The sequence below is a fragment of the Balearica regulorum genome, chromosome 1 (genome assembly GCF_011004875.1).
Source record: "Balearica regulorum gibbericeps isolate bBalReg1 chromosome 1, bBalReg1.pri, whole genome shotgun sequence".
NCBI classification, from domain to species: domain Eukaryota; kingdom Metazoa; phylum Chordata; class Aves; order Gruiformes; family Gruidae; genus Balearica; species Balearica regulorum.
Window position 1 is genome coordinate 217,530,297 of NC_046184.1, and position 23,392 is coordinate 217,553,688.

At 42.2% G+C, this 23,392-nt stretch overlaps 1 protein-coding gene across 3 annotated transcripts in view; it reads left to right on the plus strand.

The window, feature by feature from the left end:
- Positions 1 to 19,727, plus strand: part of PGM2L1 (phosphoglucomutase 2 like 1) — a 46,330-nt gene extending 26,603 nt beyond the window's left edge. For 2 of the 3 annotated variants that reach the window (XM_075742659.1, XM_075742658.1), the window contains 12 exons: positions 218 to 324; positions 2,495 to 2,579; positions 3,556 to 3,639; positions 4,961 to 5,154; positions 6,058 to 6,247; positions 6,489 to 6,586; positions 7,397 to 7,577; positions 9,142 to 9,235; positions 9,948 to 10,077; positions 11,423 to 11,612; positions 12,170 to 12,354; positions 17,226 to 19,727. In XM_075742659.1, coding sequence (XP_075598774.1) covers positions 218 to 324; positions 2,495 to 2,579; positions 3,556 to 3,639; positions 4,961 to 5,154; positions 6,058 to 6,247; positions 6,489 to 6,586; positions 7,397 to 7,577; positions 9,142 to 9,235; positions 9,948 to 10,077; positions 11,423 to 11,612; positions 12,170 to 12,354; positions 17,226 to 17,328 — 1,641 coding nt within the window. In that variant the 3' untranslated portion in view covers positions 17,329 to 19,727. The remainder of the gene's footprint in view (positions 1 to 217; positions 325 to 2,494; positions 2,580 to 3,555; positions 3,640 to 4,960; positions 5,155 to 6,057; positions 6,248 to 6,488; positions 6,587 to 7,396; positions 7,578 to 9,141; positions 9,236 to 9,947; positions 10,078 to 11,422; positions 11,613 to 12,169; positions 12,355 to 17,225) is intronic. The other variant, XM_075742660.1, reaches the window with a different exon arrangement.
- The last annotated feature ends 3,665 nt before the right edge of the window (positions 19,728 to 23,392 follow it).

Genomic DNA, 23,392 nt, shown 5'->3' on the forward strand with positions numbered 1-23,392 from the left:
TTTCTTTCTTTCTGTGAACACTTTGGGGGGGGGGGGGGGGCGGAAAATACGCTGCTTTTGTGAATATCGTTACTGAGGTTTTTGCTGAGTTGTATTTTGCCTACTGACATTATACATCCTATGTTAAAGATCATTTTTAATGTTTGTGTGTGCTGCACTACAGCTAATTCTTCCCTACTTTTTTTTCTTCTTTTTTTTTTTTTTTTTTTCTTTCCAGGGGATCTACAAGTATCTTGAGACGTGTTTTTCAGACTTTAAGCAGAGAGGCTTTGTTGTTGGATATGACACACGAGGTCAGGTGACCAGCAACTGCAGCAGTAAGAAGTATGAGTATTGATTGCATTTGCAAGACTAGAAATTAAATTGTGGCTTTAAATGCATTCTGTTCTATCAGAATATTTTTGTCATGAACTGCGCATACTCTTTCCCCTCCCTTAGTCCATTTAAATAGTAATGAAGAGGGGCATGGACTAAAGCCTTTATAATACCAGTTGCCAGCAAATGTGGAATGTAAGGCTAGTCACTTCACCAAAGAATTTACAGTCTAAATGCACAAGAACATTAGGCAGACATTAAGAAGTTGATATGCCTGGAGAGAAATTTGAATGTGAAGGTAAATTCAGAATACTAACATCTAGCTTGAAATCACTAAATGTTAATGCAGTATTGTTAACGCTGTCGGTCTTTTGTATTATGCATCTGATTTAAGCTTGCTTGGGGGAGAAGAATTCTACCTGCAGCTTACTGTAACCCAGTGTTTTGGTACCATTATGCTAGTCTGCAATCCCAGTGTATTTCCATACTGGGAATATTTTACCTGGAATGCTTAAGATGTAAACTTGCTGCAATGCCAAATCATGCTCTTTGCAAGGAAAGGGGAGAGAGGAACTGTAAAAAAAAAAAAAGGCTTTTTGAGTTCTATAAGGAATCCTAATCCCTTGTCATTTGGGGAGCCAAACAGGTGTTGTAATGGCATGCTTTACAAAAAACAAGCCAGCCTGGTAGCTAACTATTGTCTAGTTAATGTAGTTATTGTAGTTAATTGTTGTAACTAATGCAGGGTGGTTGTTTTTTTTAATTTAGTTTTTTGTCAACATTTAATATTTTAGGAATGTAAAACATCTTGGTATAATAGAGCACAGAATCTAGTGACTGTCTTCTAAGGGTGTCTACACTCCCCTGAAGTCTGCCTCTCCACACCTTCCCGTCTAGTCTTCGCACACCCATGGCACATTATCCACCAGGCTTTGGCATAAGGGTTTTAAACTCATCTGTCACGCTTATGTTTGCAAGGCCATTGCCCAAATTGTCTGGGTTATGCGCAGCTTAAAAATGGGGAAGCCTAAGAAAAACATTCGTTTTCAGCCACACAAAGCTTGGAATTCAGACTTGATGGAGCAAATCAGTTCTCAGCTACATGTTTCTTTTGTCCGCTTGGGATGACACAGTTACAGTAGTGCTAAAATCAAATTGAACCTCCCTAAAAGAGTGTTTTCAGTGGGATCAGCATGTTTATCTAACACTGTGTGAGCAGGAGCACCCCTTTCTTTGCATCAGTTCCAGTGCCAAGGGAGATGGCAGACTGTCTGGCTGTATCCTGTAATTAAGTTGACATAAACCGTTGTGATACACAAGCAAAATTTCGGTAGCTTCAACTACACGCTGAGCTCTCATACTCCTTTAAGTGGTTTCAGGTTATATTTGATAGGTGCTATAGTGAAATTCTGAGTAACTGAAATGTAGACTATGGTATACTCATCATGGGAGATAAAGAAGCAAGTATTAATGCTTGTCTGTAAAAATGAGCGAGCAAAGCAAACTTAACGCTATTTAATCTCTCATCTGCTTTGATTCTGAGCAAGACTTCCCATTAACTACTGAGCTGTGTGTACCTGACTTAATATGAGACTGTTCTTTTCAAACAGTTACCTGAAAGAGAATGAGTTTCCATGCTGCTTGAAAGGAAAAGTTATTTTAAAGGAAAGATTTAAAAACGCAGGTGCTGTTACTATTTCTAAATTTTCTGGACTAAGAGCGTGCTGGTTTGCAGAAGTATATTTTAGGAATAGATCTGCTTCATGGATGTAGTCTGAAGCTCCTGAACAAGGCTGGCAAACAAGCTTTGCTGTGTGGGATACTGAATGTTTTTTCCAAACCTGCTGTTGCAGACATCTGGCACTTTAAACTTTCTGGGAGATCGGTTCTGTCCTTGAATGAAGGACAAGTGCCACACCAGTAGGTTCTGTATCTTTGGTTTTGATATTGCTGGTTTATTTACATGGTTGGCTGAAGTGCCATAAATAAAAGCACTGTCTTGGATTCTGGAACCTGAAAACTGTATTACATTGACTGTGTAAACTGTAGGATACTACTTTTAGTGTAAGAAAAAAGAATTTAAGAAACAAGTGAAATAAAGGTTACAGTAATGCCATGTGGCTATTGGGTTGTCAAGGGGAGTTGGGTTGACTGAATGTTTTCTTTTTCATGTTGGTAGACTTGCAAAGCTCACTGCAGCTGTCCTGCTGGCTAAAGATGTACCTGTATACTTCTTTTCCACGTATGTCCCTACACCGTTCGTGGTGAGTCATCTTCTCTTTTATATTCTTGAACCGTGCAGTTAGGGGAGTGTTTGAAAGATTACTAAAAATGTGAACTAGCAATTTTCTTCTCAAATTCTGTTATTTAAACAGAAAAATAGGGGCTGCTTGGTAAACTTAGCTCTTCAAGGAGGCTGTAACAGGAATGTTGCTGAATTTTTCTGTGTGCAAAGAGCCAGTAGAATCACATTTCACCCTGGGCTGCTACACAAGGGCAGTAGTTATTGCAGTCCAGGCTTTGCTCTATTACTTACAGGTGAAGCATTCTGCTATTCTTTTATTCAATCGTTAAACATCTGGGTGTCATAAGGGTCAAAGGTGATATATATGTGTATATATTCACACACATATAAATAGGGACTGTATGTCTTTGGACATAAGACTTACACTGCTTAGAGTGGAAAAAATGAAGGATTACCTCCACCTTTAGTGTCTCAAATAGAGCTTTCTGTTCTACTCGCAGAAGCTTTTTCTTGCAGGGTTTTAAATCCTTGTTTTCTATTCTGCAAGCTTTTCTAGCATGCTGTGTATGCTGTGGATCTTGTTTTGAGGGGAGGACTGAGAGGACTGGATGCTCTTTAGCTGGAAATACCTGTCCCTTGTTTTTCAGCAAGCCTTTTGGTGAATTCCTTTGTTCTATTTCAACCTCTTTTCTCTGTCTCCAATACCAGTGTAACCTGAGCGTAGACTCCCTTTAGTTGGCTGGTTAACAATTGTGTTTATGTAATTGGTAAATAGAATAATGTTCTTATGCAACAGAACGGAACAAGCTTTCTCTCTGTTACTAGCTAAAGGAAACAGAATGATGAGTACTCATGTATATAGCTTTCAAATAACCTGGTGAAACATTGAGCCACTTCTGTAGCATTCTATTGCATAACCATCCTAATAATATAATGTTATTTGTGCCAGCTGCAGAGCTCTTGGGTAAATCACCATTTCTGGGTTTCCTTTGTAGCCCTATGCTGTTCAGCAGCTCAAAGCTGTGGCTGGTGTGATGATCACAGCATCCCACAACCGGAAGGAGGACAATGGATACAAGGTAAGGCTTGAACTTGAAGTTCGTAGCATGTCACAGCCAGCTGCTTTCCAGTATTACCTACGTGCCTTTGGCATTTGGCTTCTTCTGGAGCATATGTGTGTGTACGTTAGGAGGAGAAATGTTTTCCAGTAATCCATCCTTCTATAACCTGAATTACACACGCTTCCTTCTTACAGAAGGAACTTAAGACCACACTGCTTGTGTATCTTGAGTATTCCTTTCTACAGGAAATTCTCGAGTATTTCCTTTCTAAACTTCATAAGAATCTGAACGAAACTCTAAATTTTAACTGAACTTTGCATACTAGAAGCTTAGTAACAGCTCAGCGATAATGGCAATGCTAGGAAAACTGGTCTTACTCTGCACAGAGAGAACTCTTGGAGGTGACTGTACTGCACTTTACAACTTGTTCCACAGAGGACAAGTACTTCACCAGCCTTTACTTTTGCTTAGCTATAGCAATGAATAAGAAAATAAGTTGCATCTGTTTTCCAGGTGCTTCATTTCTCAAGAAGCTATTATCTTTGTGTCTTCTGATACAAAGCATTTTACTGTTGTCGGGATAATGTTTTTTCTAGTCTTCCACAAGAGTTGTTTTATCTTTCACTATATCCCCTGTGAATTCGGGAGCTTCTGAAGGTTTTGGACAATTTTAACCAAACTTGACAAACCCATTGTTTTGAAGATACTGAGTACCTGCGGGTTTCATGAAAGCCAGTGGACAAGAAGAGAGACAGATTGGTCTGAGTAGAAAGTCTGCACTGTGAACTCAACCATGCCATTGGAAACAAACTGTGGGAAAACTGGCATCTAAATAGTTCTTTAACAAAGACTTTTTATCATTCAGGGTTTGGTAGTGTTTCCAGTTGAAAGATTACAGTTGTTCAGTTATGGAAAAACATGTACCTTGGCACACTGCTTATCTGTTTTGCTTTGATTTCAAAACCAAGTTGTGCTTCTTTTTCAAAAGGAATGCCAGACTATGTAGAAGGTCATGTTTTTCTTCTGTTGCAGTTTGCACAACACTCTCAAATGCAAGTGCCCAGTTTTGGTTTCTCACGTCTTGATGATTTCAGTTATAATAGCTGAATACCAGCTTTTTTGAAAATAGGTCATGTTGCTGAGTAGCTATCATTACATAACTAAAATAATAAACTATATGATTGCAAATGATTTTTGAGACTCGAGCCAGCCTGATGCTAGCCTTTTCTGTGTGACTTCAAGAAGCAGGAAGTATGCAGAATCCTACAGCTAAAGTAATTTATTAAGTTGATAATCTTTGTAAATAAACTGTTTCTTGTTTTCCTTAAACTTATACCAGGTTTATTGGGAAAATGGAGCACAGATCACCTCTCCTCACGATAAGGAAATTATAAAATGTATAGAAGAGTGCGTTGAACCATGGAATGGCTCTTGGAATGAGAATCTGGTAGACACCAGTCCCCTTAGACAGGATCCTCTGAAGAAAATTTGTGACTGTTACATGGAAGATCTGAAAAAGATCTGTTATCATAGGTATTGTATAAAACAAAATGTATTTAAATTACATTTTTAAGTAAGCTCTGGGTTACATGTGAAAAACTGACTGTCAACAGATAGACTTCAATAATAAAGCATGTGATGCTGCCAGACACAAACATTTTTGATTTGAGTATCGGGACTAGGCTGTCTTCCAAAACTTTAATAGTTTTGGACCTGTCTGTAGTGATTTTTGTCGTCACAAATCAGTGACTCGATTTCTGTCTTTACGGTTCACAGAAGCTGGGTGCTCCACTCTGCCACAGACATCACTTTCTGCCTGAGGCTCTGTGCTCTTCATGGTGGGAATAATTTGTGGTCACCTCCCCATTCTGTCTCTCCCCATCCCTTTTCTGATGTGTCATTAAATTAAATGGTCACCATCATGAAGACTAAACCACACTTCTTGACAGTAAAGCAGCTTGCTTTTGGACACCAGGCTACAGTAAAGCACCCTGATGTGAACCATTTTATGCAAATTAATATGCTGAAAGAGTTCTGAATAAAATGCAGAAATTCTGAGTAAAGGTGAGGTATGCATGCATGGAATAGAAGTGAGAAGGTTAAGTTTAAAGGTTAGATGGGGCAGAAGACAAGAATAAAAGGAGGAGGATGAATAATGTAGGTTGAGTAGAGCCAGAGTGAGATCTTTGAAGATCTCAGTTCCTTCTTGGGAGACTTTCAGCTGCTTCAGGAGAAGGTAAATATCTCATGCTCCAGGAGAAGAAGCTTTTTCTAGTGAAAGTCCAAATGCGCTCTTTTCACTTATTCCTTCTTTGAAATGAATGCAGAAATCAGCAGAACAGTATGAAATGTAATTGCATTTTCTTTTGCTTTCCTACATGAAAGTAGTCTTGTTAAATAACTAAAATCTCACTGAAATTCTTTTTTCCTTCTCAGGGAACTAAATGTGCAAACAAATCTGAAGTTTGTTCATACCTCGTTTCATGGAGTTGGACATGACTACGTGCAGTTGGCTTTCAAAGCATTTGGCTTTCAGCCCCCCATTCCAGTTCCTGAACAAAAAGATCCAGATCCTGACTTCTCTACTGTCAAATGCCCAAATCCTGAAGAAGGAGAATCTGTGCTGGTATCTTTTGTTTCTACTTCATCAGATTTATGTGTTTCTATGGACTTTTCTCTGCATTTGATGCTGAGGTGAAAAACAAGAAGGAAAAGGGAGTACCTGGCTTTGAGCTGTGTTAATGCAGTGGGCAATCCATATGAGATTTTCTTTAACTGCATGTTATATATAATTAAGAAGTAAGACTGTGGATTTATTTGATTTTTGTGATTTTTTTATTCCCCCCCCCGCCCCCGCTCCCTCCCAGGAGTTGTCACTGAGGCTTGCAGAGAAAGAAAATGCTAAAGTAGTAGTGGCCACTGATCCAGATGCAGACAGACTAGCCGTGGCAGAACAACAGGAGAAGTAAGTGATGGGACCTTTTATTTTATCTCTTTCTGCAGAAGTAGTGAAAATTGCAGAACGTCCCCAAATGGTAGACAGGCACGCACCTTCAACCTACTATTTCCTGTTGTGACTTAGCTATTTGGGTATTTTTCTTGCTAGCTTCATCTTTTGGTATAGCTTAGCTGGAAATAATGTGGTTTAAATACATAAAAATCAGTTAATAATTCAGAAAAGATTAAATACCAATGTTAAAGTAAATGGTCAAATAAGACTTAACTGAAAAGTTGAGTGGTTACTAAAGACAGTAAAATCTTGTTGTTACTGTTTTTTCACTTCTATTAAGCAAACAAATTCTACCTTGGGACAGTTAGCCGTTGTGGGCTGCTTTTGTTTTCTTTGTTTGGTTTTCCCTGGCTTCTTCATATTGAATAGAAATTATTTTTCTTCCACTAACAGGCCTAAATTCTGATCATTGTGTAAGTAACCATCTGTAATGCGCGGTTGCACAGGCATTGCCTGGCTGCAATGTATAGACCGTATAGACTGCTATCCTTCTGTTTGATAAATTAAAGAGACCTAAGCTGTTTTAAAGTTGATAGTAAGGATACTTAATTGGTATCTTTGCTTGCTAACAGAATGCACTGGGCTTGTAAATCATTGAGACGTGATAAATGTGGAGTCCTGTTAGTACGGTGGCTTTGTATAGAGCAGCTTGTCAGTGGTGTGCTCAGATTCCTCTTGTTCCGATGACTGCAGAAAACATCTCCCCCTGAGTGGATGCTCCTGGGAAACCTGAAAGAGCTCTTCTATTTTCTGTCCTGTCTGCAGTGGCTGCTGGAAGGTGTTCACTGGCAACGAGCTAGCAGCTTTGTTTGGGTGGTGGATGTTTTCTTGCTGGAAGGAAAACTGCTCTGAAGATGCTGATGTGAAGAATGTTTACATGTTAGCGACCACAGTCTCCTCGAAAATTTTGAGGGCAATTGCACTTAAAGAGGGATTTCACTTTGAAGTAAGTGTGGTTTTTATAATGTCTTCTTGACAGAGTAAAACCTGATTGCCATGTTCTCCATCTAGCCCCCGCCCTTATGACTTTACAAAATGAAAAATAGACAGATGACTCCCAGTCTCTTGGCTGGGAGTTTTTAAGCCTGATTTCAGCATCTGGAGTGTTTCTCAACACACATTACAGTGAATGCAGGCTGAGATCAACTTATGCAAAGCTGCAAGGAGGAGGCTGAAACAGGTGACACTAATGAAAACCTAAATTACGTATAATGTCTTTGTCTTGGTTATTTTCCTAGAGATAACTTCTTCTGTGTCAGGGAATGAAAGCGTGTGCACTTTGTGTGTTTACTGCAAAAATGCAGAGCTTTTTGATGGATTTGTAACAAACACTTCCAGGTTACACAATGTTCTTTCAGGTGCCCAGATCACTAGTAGGTTTTAGATTTGTTTTTACTTCAAATTGTGACAGACAAACTCATATGTTCAGATCTTTAATGTAGTTTCATGAAGGACTTGCTAAAAAAAGAAAATGGGGGGTGCCCCCCACAGACTGATGGTTATTGGTTTAGTTCCTGCGTTCAAATTAAGTACTTGCTCTGATTTCTGAGGCTGTTGGATATTAGCCATAACAGGTGCAAGTGCTCTAAAGCTTAGCACAAACATGCAAAGATCCAAGTCTTGTTTAATAAATGTCTTAATTAAATCCATGTGCAATAGGAAAAAATACTTTGCCAAACAATGAAGAATTAAAAACTGAAATTGAAAGCAACTCTGAAAACCATTTTGAGTTGACTGTCCAGATATGTTTAATAAGGTTGAATACCACTGCCTTGTCGGGAATTTCATTGTCTCACTAAATACTGTTTTTTGTTTTGTATCCCTTTCCAGAAAACATTTGACTGGAAAAACAAAACAAAAACCCTAGGAATTTACAGAACCCCTTGGTCTCTTCTTTGTACCTTCCTTCAATCCAAGAAGAACTGTTTCTAAGCTTTTGACTGCTTTTGCGTGATTTGAAGACCACAAGCAGTGCTCTTTCCTCCCATCACCCAGAATTGCTGTTTATAGTTCTGTAACTTTTTTCCTTTTGAATAACTTTGTACTGTTGTCTCATCTGATAAGCACCACAGGAGATCTTACCTGATCTCAGAGAGAACCACAGTCTCGCAAGCACGCTTACTCCTTGATTTGATAACCATGTCCTAGTTGAATATTCACTACTAAAATGCTATCCAGTGACTCTTTGCCTTAGATTCATAATCTAAACGGAAGATACAACTTGTCTAATGTTTGTCTTTTACTGTCCCTGTTCTGTTTGTCAATTAATTAGATTTAAATTCAGGGAAGTTATTTCAAGAAAATCAGAAAAGTGTCCTTAAGCTTTAGTGTTTTGACTCTGCAGCAGTCTTTCCCATTGACCCCAAAATTCAGACTGCATCATCTTTCTTTGTTTCTTTCTTTGAGTCTAAAACATCCTGGAAGTGAAAGGAACAGTCGCTACACTTTCTTCTTTGACTTGAAACTAAATTGAAAATGTGTATTTAATGCACTCTCTTTTTCTGTTTCAGGAAACACTCCCTGGTTTTAAATGGATTGGAAGTAGAGTAAAAGATCTCCTAGATAATGGAAAAGAAGTTCTCTTTGCATTTGAAGAATCTATTGGTATGTACGTTAAAATCACTTGAAAATGTTGAGAGTTGGGGGGGAGGGGAATGCAATTAAAAATGAGTGGTCTTAGTTATGAAACGAAACAGAAGAGTATTTTGTAGTTACTAGTATTGGTGTTTTGTTCTCATCAAATCAACTTGCCAACTGTCATAATAAATGACAATAAATGGATCTCTGATTCTGATGCTGTTGTTGTGCATGTTCCTGATACAAAACTGTTCTGATACAGGTTGAAAGTCCTGAAATGCCAGAGCCAAACTACTGTTGTTTGTGACCTTTTAGCTGAGATGAAGCATCAGATCTGTGTTTACTCAGTTTAATATCCCACAGGTCCTCTCTGTGAGGACTTATGTTAATGGCTACATGGAACTGGGAAGTTCTGGCATACTGGCAAGACTCTTTGCAGTATTGATGCGCTTGCACAAAACAAGCAAATTTTTATAGTTAGCACTGTACTATGAGCAATCCCCTCAGACTGATAACATCTGTTCTCTGGAATTAATTGCTTATAGCATGTATCTTTCCAGCCCTAGAAACCCCAATTAAATTAGATTCCTTAGAAAAGGGGGAATGCATATGCAGTAAGAAAACTAGCTTATGTATATTGGCCAATCTTCTTGAAGTTTTAAACTTTTTCTTGTAAAAGTAAATAGGTGTAATAGTATGTCAGGTTTATTTTTCCACAATCAATTTTTTTTATTTCTAGGCTTCATGTGTGGCACATCGGTGTTGGATAAAGATGGCGTAAGTGCAGCTGTGGTCATAGCTGAAATGGCAACCTATTTGGAGGACAAGAACCTAACACTAGCACAGAAACTCATTGAGATATATGAAACGTAAGTTGCATTTTTCATTAGTAGGTTCTACTTAACTATTTTGGAGCTGGGAATAATCGAGTAAATATTTTAATGCATTCCGTACACGTTTTCTCATTGTAAGTTGTTTTTTTTCTGGTGCTATGGTGGACTGTGGTCTTCAGTACTACAGATCCCACTTGAATACTGTATCTCCCAAAGGACTACAGAGGCTTTTCTATCGTGTTCCTGCAATAAATTGTGAAAGAGTAGAATTTTTGCCTATGGATCCACTAGGGCAAACTTTGCTCTGTTAATTTGATTCATGCTATGTTACTCCTCTTACCTTCTGATGGGCAGCTATATCTTAGTTGGGGTCTGTGTGCCGGTCTTTAAACACTTAATATTTTCACTTAAACATGGTCTGGGGATTGTTAGAAGATCATGTGCTGTTCTGGCAGAGATCTGTAATAGAACAGAGATTAAAGCAATGGCCTGTGTTCAATAGCTATGGACACAATTCATGGCTATAAGATGAGGAACACTTATAAGTCGGAATTAAAAGTCATACTGTGATAAGCCCAGCTCATCAGCAGAATTTCCTATGCTTTAACGGGATTAGCAGCACAGTTACAGCAAATGCATATGCCATTCCTTTTCCTGCCAGCCCTGCAGAAAGACAGGCTGTGGCCAGTAGCAACTTGGAACAAGGAAGCACAAATGATGGTCAGCATTTAACTATGGTACTCAAGAGTTTGCTCTGTCATATGCACACTTCTGCACAACTGGAATGAAAAACTGTCAGTGACAGTGATAACGGAAGGATTCATCTTCCAGTCACACTTAATTTTTTAAGCTGCAGAGAAGGGCCTCTGTAGAATGAGGAGCAGGTGGAATATAGTGAAGAACAACTTAAATTTCAACATGCGAACACGGTTGCTGCACCTAGTGATTGCTTGCTTTAGGTCTGATTTGGGGTAGTAGCTTTAACTTGGATGAAATAATCAGTCACTTTCCTTGGAGGCTGTTGAAATAATCTGTTGTTGTTGCTGCTTGTGTGGCTACAGCAGACAATTTTTTGATAGTGTGAGAATGATACTGCATATTAATTTCCTGAGGGCTACCAAGGCTGCACTTAACCAAATGGTTGGCTTTTTTTTCTTTGGAACTGAAACCTTTGCTTGAATTTAAAAATAGCTTAAAATGATCTGATTAATGCGGTGAAATCTGCTTCAGTGTCCAAACATTTGCCTACAAATATCTGTTTCCACAGCTGTGAGAACTGCATTCTTTTTGTTACTGCTTTTCCAAACAGGCACTTTCTTTAGATACCAGATGTGCAGAAAACTTCTGAATCTTGTAACTGAAAATGCTAATCTGCTTGTAGGTATGGATATCACATATCAAAGACTTCCTATTTCTTGTGCTATGATCCTCCTACTATCAAAAGGATATTCAAGAAGCTTCGGAACTTCGATGCACCTCAGTCTTATCCAAAATTTTGTGGCATTTACAATATATTACATGTACGAGATATTACCACTGGCTATGATAGCAGCCAGCCGAATAAGAAATCGGTGAGTTACACAGTATTTTTGTAGGAGAGGTTCTGTTTTTGAAGAGATTGAAAGTTAAATACACCAAGAACCATGCAGAAAAGCTTACTGTATCAGCTAAGTTGGCAGTATAATTACCATCATCTATTAAGACTGCTTAACAACATTTACTGGGGAGAAAATTGCTTAAATGTGAAATGGCTTGGCTATTGTGTTGACTATTTTGATATAACAACGAATGAACTTTATTAGTTGAAGTGAGCTCAATGCTCCTGCAACTCTTAAGCTGTCCAGCAGGCTTCCAGATGTTGGAATTCCAATGGGAATAAGAGGCAGTCCCGTTGTCCTGAAATACTGAGTCTGATCTAGGCAATAGGCTTGTCAGGCTGAAATGCCTTGTTCCACTCTGTTATGTTGGCTGGTGGATATATACTGCAGGGGATTTAAACATGTTTATTTAGCTTTGTATGTACTGAATGTTGTATTTTAAAAAACAAACAAAAACCAAACCCAAACAAACCCCCCTCACTTTTGTGTTAGTTCGGGTGTTCTGTAATAAAATATTGTTGTTTCTGTAGGTGCTGCCAGTGAGTAAAAGCAGTCAGATGATCACTTTTACATTTCAAAATGGTTGTGTTGCCACCCTTCGGACAAGTGGGACAGAACCAAAGATCAAGTACTACGCAGAGATGTGCGCGCTGCCCGAACAGAGGTCAGTAGCAGATCTGCATGCACGCACTGCAAGATGCCTTTGGGCTGAAAGGTCAGTATGCAGGCATCGCTTCCCTGTCTGGTGGGGGATTCCTCTGCTGCCTCCCTGCAGACCTGAGCCACAGCTGACTATTCAGCCTGTTAAACTGTCAGAGTGATGCACTTTCCCCCTCATAAGGGATCGCCTCTGTATAGTGGATAAGACAAAATTGAATTTTCAGCATCTGCTACAGTAGGAGGCTTATTAACCCAATTCTTCATTCACTTTTTAATAAGTGATGAAGTTGTGCTGCTTCTGGCAAGTATTCTTAAATCAAAGTGGATTGCTGTTACATTTGGGAATCTGCTGTGCTGCTCTGGGCTACTGGAGAGTAATTAGAAATCTCTCCCCTTTTGACAGTCACCTGGATTGAGCTTCTTTCAGTATAAAGGGGAAGAAAACATATAGGGTATGTTTACATCACTGAAATCAGTAGCACGAATGAGGAACCCAGGTTCTCAGTGTAGCTAATGGAGAGAAGCAGGCTCTTGAACAGGATTCCTAACCTAAACTGTGTGAGTACCCCTTGTTTTGAGACCTGTGTCCCAACATTTCTGTGGAGCAGAGAATTGAAAATAACATAAAGGGGCCTCTGATTTGGTATTTATTTCTACATATTGGCAGGAATGCTGAGTAAGCATATTCTTATAACTGCACTTTTTTATCAGGTTGAGTCGGTCAGTGGATAGTGAGTGGTAGATTGCCTTTCTTTTAAAATGTGCTCATGAGGGGATACACAGACCCATGCGTAGACAGCTTTCCACAGTTCATGGAATCACAGACTGGTTTGAGTTGGAAGGGACCTCAAAGCCCATCTAGTTCCAACCCCCAGCCATGAGCAGGGACACCCTCCACTAGCCCAGCTTGCCCAAAGCCCCATCCAACCTGGCCTTCAACACTGCCAGGGAGCCGGGGGCAGCCACAGCTTCTCGGGGCAACCTGTGCCAGGGCCTCAGCACCCTCACAGGGAAGGATTTCTGCCTCCCATCCCATCTCCATCTCCCCTCCTGCAGCTTCAGGCCATTCCCCTTGGCCTGTCACTCTCTGCCCTTGTCACCAGCCCCTCTCCAGCTTTCCTGGAGCCCCTGGAGGGACTGGAAGGGGCTCTAAGGTCTCCCCGCAGCCTTCTCTTCTCCAGGCTGAACCAGCCCAACTCTCTCAGCCTGTCTCCACAGCAGAGGTGCTCCAGCCCTCCCATCATCTCCGTGGCCTCCTCTGGACTCGCTCCAACAGCTCCACGTCCTTCTTGTGCTGGGGACCCCCGAGCTGGACGCAGCACTGCAGGGGGGTCTCAGCAGAGCGGAGCAGAGGGGCAGAATCCCCTCCCTCGACCTGCTGGTCATGCTGCTGGACACACAGCCCAGGACACGGGTGGCTTTCTGGGCTGCCAGCGCACTTTGCTGGGTCATGTTGAGCTTCTCACCCCCCAACACCCCCAAGTCCTTCTCCTCAGGGCTGCTCTCCATCCATTCTGCACCCAGCCTGGAGTTGGGCTTGGGACTGGCCTGACCTATGTACAGGACCTTGCCCTTGGCGTTGTTGAACTTCATGCGTTTTGCATGGGCCCACCTCTGCAGCCTGTCCAGGACCCTCTGGATGGCATCCCTTCCCTCCAGCGTGTCGACCCACCACACAGCTTGGTGTCGTCGGCAAACTTGCTGAGGGTGCACTCGATCCCACTGTCCGTGTCCCTGACAAAGATGTTAAACAGCGCTGGTCCCAATACTGACCCCTGAGGAACGCCACGCGTCACTGGTCTCCACTTGGATGTTGAGCCGTTGACCAGAACTCTTTGGGTGCGACCGTCCAGCCAATTCCTTATGCACCAACTGGTCCATCCATCAAGTTCATGTCTCTCCATGCTTTGCACAAAGGCAGGTAGATGGCATCAGTTGCTCTTCCCTTATCCACCAACGCTGTAACCCCATCGTAGGCGGCCACCAAATTTGGCAGGCACAGTTTGCCCTTCGTGAAGCCATGTTGGCTGTCACCAGTCACCTCCTTATTTCCCATGTGCCCGAGCAGTTTCCAGGAGGATCTGCTCTGCGATCCTGTGAGGCACAGAGGTGAGACTGACCGGCTTGTAGTTCCCCAGGTCTTCCTTTTTTCCCCTCTTAAAAACAGGGTTATGCTTCCCCTTTGGCAGTCAGTGGGGAACTTCACCGGACTGCCACAACTTCTCAGACAGAATGGAGAGTAGCTTGGCAACTTCATCCGCCAGTTCCCCCAGGACCCGTGGATGCATCTCGTCGGGTCCCATGGACTTGTGCACCTTCAGGTTCCTTAGATGGTCTCAAACCTGATCTTCTCCTACAGCGAGTGGTTCTTCATTCTCCCAGTCCCTGCCTTTGCCTTCTGTGACCTGGGCTGGAGCCCCTACTGGTGAAGGCCTGAGTCAAAAAGAGTGGTTGAGTACCTCAGCCTTCTCCATATCCTGGGTAACCAGGTCTCCTGTTGAATTCCAGAGTGGGGCCACATTTTCTCTCGTCTTCCTTTTATCGCTGATGTACCTGTAGAAGCTTTTCTTGTTGCTTTTCTTGACCTTCCTGGCCAGATTTAATTCTATCAGGGCTCTAGTTCTCCCAGCCTGATCCCTGACTGCTCAGAGAGTTTGTCTGTACTCCTCCCAGGCCACCTGCCCTTGCCTCCACCCTCCGTAGGCTTCCTTTTTGTGGTTGAGTTTGCCCAGGAGCTCCTTGTTCCTCCATGCAGGCCTCTGGGAGTTTCTGCCTGACTTCTTCTCTGTTGGGATGCATCGCTCCTGAGCTTGGAGGAGGTGACCCTTGAATACCAACCAGCTGTCTTGGGCCCCTCTTCCCTCCAGGACCTTGTCCCATGGTACCTACCAAGCAGGTCCCTGAAGAGGCCATAGTCTGCTCTCCCAAAGTCCAGAGTAGTGAGCTTGCTGTGCATTGTCTTTGCTGCCCTGAGGATCTTCAACTCCACCATTTCATGGCCCCTGTATCCAAGGCTGCCCTTGAGCTTCACATTCCCCACCAGCGCCCCCTTTTTGGTGAGACCAAGGTCCAGCATGGCAGCTCTCCTTGTTGGCTCCTCTATCATTTGGAGAAGGAAGTTACCATCAATGCATTCCAGGAACCTCCTGGATTGCTTATGCCCTGCTGTCCCACCACATCTCCATGATGCCAATGAGATCACACCCTGCAGGTGTGTCCACATCTCCAACTCCTCTTGTTTGTTCCCCATGCTGTGTGTTTGATTAGAGGTGTTTCAGATGGGCCCCAGCAAAGTTGACGTACTGGCTGGAGTTCCTCTGCGCTGCACACCACATGCTCTTCTGCTGACCTGTGATACTTCTCCCGCCTCTGGGCATCTCTTGCTGGTAGTGGCATCAAACTGGTAGGAGTGGGATGGATTGAGGTTCCCCTCCTCTGACAACTTTAGTTTAAAGCTTGCTGAAGTATTCTTTAAAACATGGTTTATTGCTACCTGAAGTGTGTAACACAAGTACAGCTCATCTTGTGAGCTATGTTTTTAAGTTGTTTTGAATTGAGCATGGAGTCACAGCAGGTCAGAGAAGTGGTAGGAGTTCTACACCCCAGTTTTTGGAATGGCAGCTCTTGCCAGAAGCTTGTAATTACTTGGTCAGAGAGCTTTCTGATGGTCTGGTATATGAAAGCACTTCTTTGTTATGCGGGTATGGAAATTCTCACTTCAGTTGGAACATGAACCTGGGAGTGGGAAGGTACCATTTGGTGTAAATGCTGAAGAAAAGTTAAGATACAGTTGAGGCAAAAAGCTGCACCTACAAGAAAGAAATAAAGGCTAGAAGTATGCCCTTAGCCTAATCTTAACACAAGTGAAGGGCAGACGAGAAAGAGTAGTGAGGAGAGAAACAAAGTACCTGAGATGCTTTGCATCATTTGGGCTTCTGCTGCTGTTCATTCTGGTAAGTCAGAAAAATACATCAACCTTTCATTTTAGTAATACCTATGGTTAATGGCAATTATTGTCTGGAACGCGGCACTGAAAAGCTTTCAAGTTTCCCTGGTTCAAGGCATGAAATGATCTGTAGGAACCTCAAAAGGCAGTCCTCTCCCTGCAAGCTTTGCAAATGTTTCTCTGAATTGCTGTTCGTTGATTATTCTTAAAAGCTGAGCATCGGGAAAGTCAGTTTTATCGCGGCATTTTTGGGTGTTTTCTTTAAAAGGAAGTGGTGACCTGAAGGGCAATGATAGATTGCCAGTTCCACAAAAGAACAAAGCAAACGTAAATAAGCCTGTTTTGCCTATTCTCTGTTAAAAAACAGACTGAGTTCCTCTTCCTCCAGTGAGACTTCTGGGCCTGGAGAGGGATTATGCCTTTTTAAAGGCGTGTTGCAGTGCATTAGTGTTTGTGCATGTGGATGTTGTCTTTCTACTCAAAGGAATGTCTGGGCACTTAAATAGGGAAAGGATCAGGATGTTACACACGTGAGCCGTGACACTTTTTTACTCAATCCTCCAAAACTGCACTTGAGTCAAAATAGAACCAGGTACCCTAGGTGGGCTGCGTAGAGAATAATATAGGGTAGCTACCTGTTCGATTAGTAGCTCATTTTTACTTTTTAATCCATTTACAGTCTGTGTCTGTGCAGTCTTGCATTGGTTTTGCAGTCATTAGTTCTCGTGTTCTCTCTGCTAGCCTAGAGCCCTCTAGTGGCGATTATTTTTTTCTTTAGTTAATTAAATTTAATTTAATAATGCAATAGTCCCTACCAAAAATACCTTGTTAAAGCAAGCAGGTCAGAGTCTCTACACCTTGATAGTGGTAGGAAACATAAGAGCTAGTCCATCATCAGATTTTTCTTTTTTTTTTTTTTCTTTTTTTAATAGATGCCTGCTGTTTATCAAACCTCTGACATGGTATTGTTCTCTTTCTAGTGACAGAACCATGCTGGAAGAAGAACTTCAGAAGCTTATTGAAGCTTTGATTGAGAATTTTCTTGAACCTGACAAGAATGGACTGATCTGGCGCTCCGCTTAGATCTCCTGTAACTGGTGTTCAAAGAAGTGACTGTGTCATGTGAAACAAAGGAACCAAGAACAGAACTCACTTTAATACGTGTGCGTGTGTGTATGTGTGTTAAACAGCTACATTTTTATTCTATAAAGAAGAAGCATTCTTTTGTCAGGTTTTTCACCAAAGTCTGGACTAGAAAATTGGGATAAGGAGAGGAAGTGAGAGAAAAGGGTGGAATTTATTATAATTTTCTGTCCTTTTGACCAAAAGACTAATTAATCTGCACCAATGCAAATGGACTGCCCTTGTAGGTTTAGGCAGCTGATCTTAGCCAGTAGATCTTGTCTTAAGCTAATTTCAGGTACCAAATACCTTTTATGTGAAAAAGTTTTAAAATTGGATAGTCCATAGCGTTTGAAGGAAGCGATCGCTCCAAACTGACAAAGAATCTTGCTTCTTCCTAGCTGTTGTGCGTGAATGTAGGTGTCATTGCTACAGGTCTTAATTTCCAAAACCGTTGAAGTAGAGTTCAGTGCTTAGCATTTCTTGTTGAGGCAAGTTGTTCAATATGACATTTTTCAGCTACTTAAGTATCCTTCTGTTGTTAAAGGTGCTCTTAGTGCGTTGTATCTTTCCTGGGTGTATCTTAAAATATTAACTTGACAGTGAAACAATAGTGGCAACACGTGCGGTTCCACTTGCAGTCTGGGTTTTCGATGATTAGAAACTTGTTCATTCCTTGGTTAAATTGCCCATTCTCACTACTATAGGATTTGTAAATGTTTTTTTTTTGTCCTGCATCTCTGAAGGGGCTTAAGTCTTTGGTTTTGTTTTGTTTTTTTAATAAAGGTTTCAGAAATTCAGTAACTCTATATGAAACTTCCAGATAGGGACTCTTTTGGTTTTGGCTTGAATTCATACTGCCTGTGTATTTAAAAAAAAAAAAAAAAAAAAAAAGAAGAAGAAGAAAGTGGAGGTGAGACACTGACATCCTTGATTATTCTTTTTTGGTTACTAAATCAGTATTAAATTTTTTTGGCACATCTTGTAAACTAATTTGTTAGAATAGTTGTTTGCAAATACTATTATTTACCTTTTAGGGCAATTTTTCAACAACTTCCCATTATGTGTTTCCTACCTTCGCTTGAACAGAAAGTGATTTGACTTCCAAAAAATAGATACAGAAATTCTCATGTAGATATCTAGGATTTGAGAAAATAAAAGCCATGTTTTCGTACAGAAAGACTGTGGAAGATCCTTTAACTGAAACAACACTTCAAGAAAGACTGCATATTGATTAACTGAGGATAATACTTGTTAATTTGTGCTACTAAATTGCTAATATAAGCCTTCAGAATGAAGTCAGTGATGTTCTGGACATCTCCCTGCTATCACTTTACAATAATTAGATAAAAGAAATAGATAAATCTGAACATTTTACCTCTGTATTGAAGGTTACATGAGCAAGAACCCAAGATGCACTTAACTTAAAGCTGTTGGTTTGCCACTATTGTTAAATCTTTACATTTGTCCTCCATCTTATCATACCCTTACAGCTTGATGCCAGAGGATTGCGCAGAGTGGTTTTGTATGTGTTGCATCTAGGTGGCTTTAAAGAGCACCAAGGTTTCTGTGTCCGTGCGGGTATCGGGTATTTCATGCTGACAGAAGCTTTGCACTATAACCGTGGATAAGTATTTTGCTGTATATGAATGTACATGTACTGCAGAAGGTCTGTGTTGCAAATTCTTATTTGCCACCAATATTTATTTATTTTTTATTTTAAGAGAAGATATTTCCAAATAATTCTGCAATTGAACGAAATGTATCTAATGCCAAAAAAACCTTTTTTTTTTTTTTTTGTGTATTTGACTGATGTGGTGAGGAAAATGGGTGAAAGCATTTATGCTTAGAGTATACTCATGTTATTGAGTAGGTCTCAGAGGTGTGAAGGCATTTCTGGCTGCTGCTTTGCCTTCAGTTTTCACAAAAAGGTGCAGATCTGGATCTCAACTGCACCGAATTTGAAGGAGGCTCTTGCCGTTTGTTCCGTTGGCAGCAGATTAAAGCTTTAGGTGTTTTGGATTTTGATTTTTTAAATAGCCTACTAGTAGTTCAGAAGAGAACAAGTGACTTGGAACATAATTTTGAACAAAGGTAAACACTGTAAAAAGCATAGTGTGTGAGATGAGGTCAGCTGTGTGTATATTGTAGCAGTTAGCGGTAGGATTTACGTCTCGTGAGTTATGTTTGCGCTCCTCCAAAGAGCAGGAATACACAATTTCCCAGAGATCTGCTTTATATCAGTAGGCAAGTGTTTATAAATGCAGTATGGAAGAAAATTGTGCTTATGTTTTCAAATCAGCATTCTTAGAAGTCAGTAACTGTTCATAGTCTAAATATCTTTAACAAAAAAAAACAAACACAGGGAGTTAGGTGTCTGGGATTCTTCTCGTCAATAGATTTGAGCAGTAAGTTAGAGACGTAGCTGTGCTTTTGGAATGACAGCAACAGGCACAATGTGTTGAATGTATTTTAAGGGTATAATAACTATTGCTGTTTTTAAACTGCTGCTACTGTTGTTTTCCTACTGTATTTGAACTGTTTGATATATTTATACTGTTCCATTTGTGGAACTCTTCCTCTATTTCCTCCCTCTGATCTTGCTTCCCTTACTTCTGTTACTGTGAAGGACTGTAATTCTCTTATTTCATTGCCCTGTAACTTGGTTATAGATCGTGATAGAGTTTATTAGGGCTTGTGCACAACCTTCTCTCAGTCGTCAGCTGTTCTTTACTACTTTTCAGATAAGAACAAAGGCTTTTCAAACTTGAGTAGGAAGCAGATAATAGATCAAAGTACGCTGTGGATGTTGTTTACTAGGCGCTTCCAGTTAAAATACACCTTTTTAAAGGCTGGCCTACAGCAAGTCGTTGGCTTAGACTGTAATCACGCAGCCAATTATTTGGTTTTAGCATTTGATAAAATTAGGAGCGCTAGTTTTTGTCTTTCCCTTTTTGATGTGACAGGCTTAATCTCTGTCTCACTGAGATAAAGTTGCCATAGGCCTAGGATAGGACCTTTAGAAGTACCGGAGACTTGCCAGGCAACGTCGAATGTCTACGATACAGAGCTTGTAGCAGAATTTTTTTTTTTATTCTAGTCGTGATGTAGCATCCAGTCTGTGGTTGAACTAGCTTCAAGTGCTATTCATGTGTCTCCTCCTGCACCTCTAAAAGATGATTCCTGCGGCAGCACGAGTGAATCATAGAACTCTTAGTGGAAGAGAAGGAGGGAGCGTGTGTAACACGGGAGAGTTTGCCTGGAAGCTCCAAGTACAGCTCTAGCTCTAGCCCACAGTAGTGTAGCCCTTGGTTTGTGTTTGCCGTCGGCACGGTGTCCTGTTCAGGTGGTGAGCTGGTTGTGCTTCGCCTGCCCTTCCCTTCACTGCCATCCCCAGCAGGACACAGCTCGAAGAAGCCAGGTTTCCCTTGGGCTGCAGGAGAACTAGGATCTTGCCTGAGTATGTCTCCTAATTTCCTTAATTTTAAATACTCAGCTCTTCCTTTTAAGGAGAGGAAATACTTACGTGTGTCATCCACAGACTAAATTAAGAATTAAATTTGTATGCGTTTCTGTTTCAGAGGTTGAGCTGACTTACAACATGCCGTACACACTGCCTGGGGCTCCTTTGCCTGCCCTGGGCAATTCTTGACTGATCTCAAGCTGTTGCTGTGTCTTTGCTTGGAGGATACCTGCCTGTTGAAATTTATGGCGTTATTCCCTGATTTAGCGGTACTCAGGTAGCACTTTGTGTCCCCTCTTTGGCTCCTGAAGTGCGAAGGATTTCAGTTTCTGTTTTATTAAAGGGAGTGTGTTTGTGTGAAACTGAGTACTGAGGGAGAAGCCACGGGGGGGAATGATGGTTTCTGTCATTTGGGGCAGGGCAGAATGCGCGGTCTGCTTTAGAAAGCACTTGGATCTTCTCTTTAATTTTAAAACTATTACTGTCTTCATTTTGTCTTCCCCCCCCCCCTTTTTGCCCTCTTCTCTCCCCAAGTAAGAGAGGAGGGCTCTTGGCATGGTGATGCCTGGATGATCAGAGTCCATCCTGATACCAAATTCCTGGTGCACAGCACATGGTCCATCCTCCCCAGCCCTTTGCATGCTCAAGAGTAGCTTTGTACGAGGTGATTGAAGTATCTGGAGCTGCATCGTTCTCCTTGTCTAGAATCCTGGGGAGTTCTGGATCTGTACTCTTGTTTACCCCATGTCTGTTCTTTAAAACTAGGGCATATTACAAATACAGAGTGAGAATTTGCACTTTTCTGAAGTATTTCTGTGTGTATTGCTATGTGGATTTAGCTGAATAAAGTGTTACAAGTAATAAAATATTCTCTTCGTAGTAGCAAACCTTCATGTTTCTTTGGTCTTTAGTCAAACACTTTTGCTCCAAAAATGGAGCTGGTGGATAAATGTTCCTGACTTGGTGCGGGAGGAATATTGACCGTTGCCACTCAGACCCCTAAAGCCCAGGAAGGAGAGTGTTTTCTGAAGAAGCTGTACGAAGGCTCGTCCTTCTGATGACACTCAATGACACCTATCCTGTCAAACTGTGATGCCATTTCCGAGGGACTTGGCCCTGAAGGTGTCCTGGGGCAGAGCACCAGGGACTGACGGGCTGGTTGTGACCTGAAGTCACCACTGATGCCACCACAGAGCCAAGGTCAGGGGACCAAGTTGGGGAGTGACCCACCAGCCAGGGCAGGTGAATTAGTGCAGAGAGCAACTACCCAAAACCGGGGAGAGTGGGTCTGGCAGGTGACACGTACATAAATAAATCTTCTCCCTTTTGGGCAGGCAGGAATTGGAAGAAGAAAGTGTCCCATGTCTATAGCTCCCCCCTCAAGGGACACCATGCTTGGCATTTTTTAGCTAGTGTGGCATAGAGGTTGGCTTCATCCTCATGAAAAAAAGAAAACGGACAATACGATGTAAAGGGGACTGTGCCACAGGAAAGGTGCAAGTTCGCCACAGGTATTCCCTTCAGCAGGTTTAGGTGGGTGCTTGGGGCCGTAACGCAGGTGGGCACAACCCAGAGTGAGGAGAGGCTGGTGTTTCGGGGGTGAAGTTGCTTCAGGAAAAGCAACAGCCTGGAAGGGAGCAGGTGAGGGGAGCGAGAGGGTCTGTTTGTGAGCTGTGATGGGGAGAAGGGGACCGGGACAGGGGAGCAGCCGCTGTCGAGGTGAGCTGGGGTGGGCACTGCAGGTGAGAGCAGGGCTAGAGCAGCAGGTCTGACCCAGGGTGGCACTGGTCCAAATGAAAGGTTTCGGCTCCACAGGGAGTGTCCCACCAGGAAGGGTGGTGAGGGAGAGGGACCACCCCCTTGCTGGTCCCTCCGTCCTCAGGAGATCAGCCTGTGCTGGGGATTTTACGTGGTTCTTGTGCTCACTGTTAAACTTGGAGACAAGAGCTGATTTCACCCCCGCTTGGCTTTAATATTTTAAGCCACTTTAAAACATCGTCAGGGTTGATAGAAGATGGTTCCTGGGGGCACGGCAGTGTGTCTAGGAGGGTTCCGCAGGTTTCATCCTAGGGGGGGTCTAAATTGTTGTGGTGGGGTTTTTTATATTTTTTATTTTCTCCTTGCCAAGGCTGAAGAGCCCCCCCTGCTCCCTATCGGAACCCCTCTCCTCCTGCCAGCTCACCAGAATTACCTCTGAGTTCTCCCCCGTGCCGCGCTGACAGCACGACGGATGGTGCTTTCCAGGCAGAGACTTAACCTCACCCCTGAAGGCTTCAGACTGGTTGGTAAATGAGAAAACAGCAGGAGGACGGGGAGGTGGAGGGGTTGGTTGGGGGTGAGGGGGGCAGTGCTATCACCCACAGACTCAGCAGGGACAGGACCCCGACAGGTCACAGCGATGGCTGAGCCTCTGCGGGCTCCGCCGCTCTGTAATTGCAGGAACCGGCGCTGGATGTCACCACGAGCCCGTGCAGAGGTGGGTGCTGGAGCTGGCCCGCTGCACCCCTCTCAAGGTTTGGGGACAACCATGGGACAGGCTGGGCACCCCCGGGGTTTGGGGTT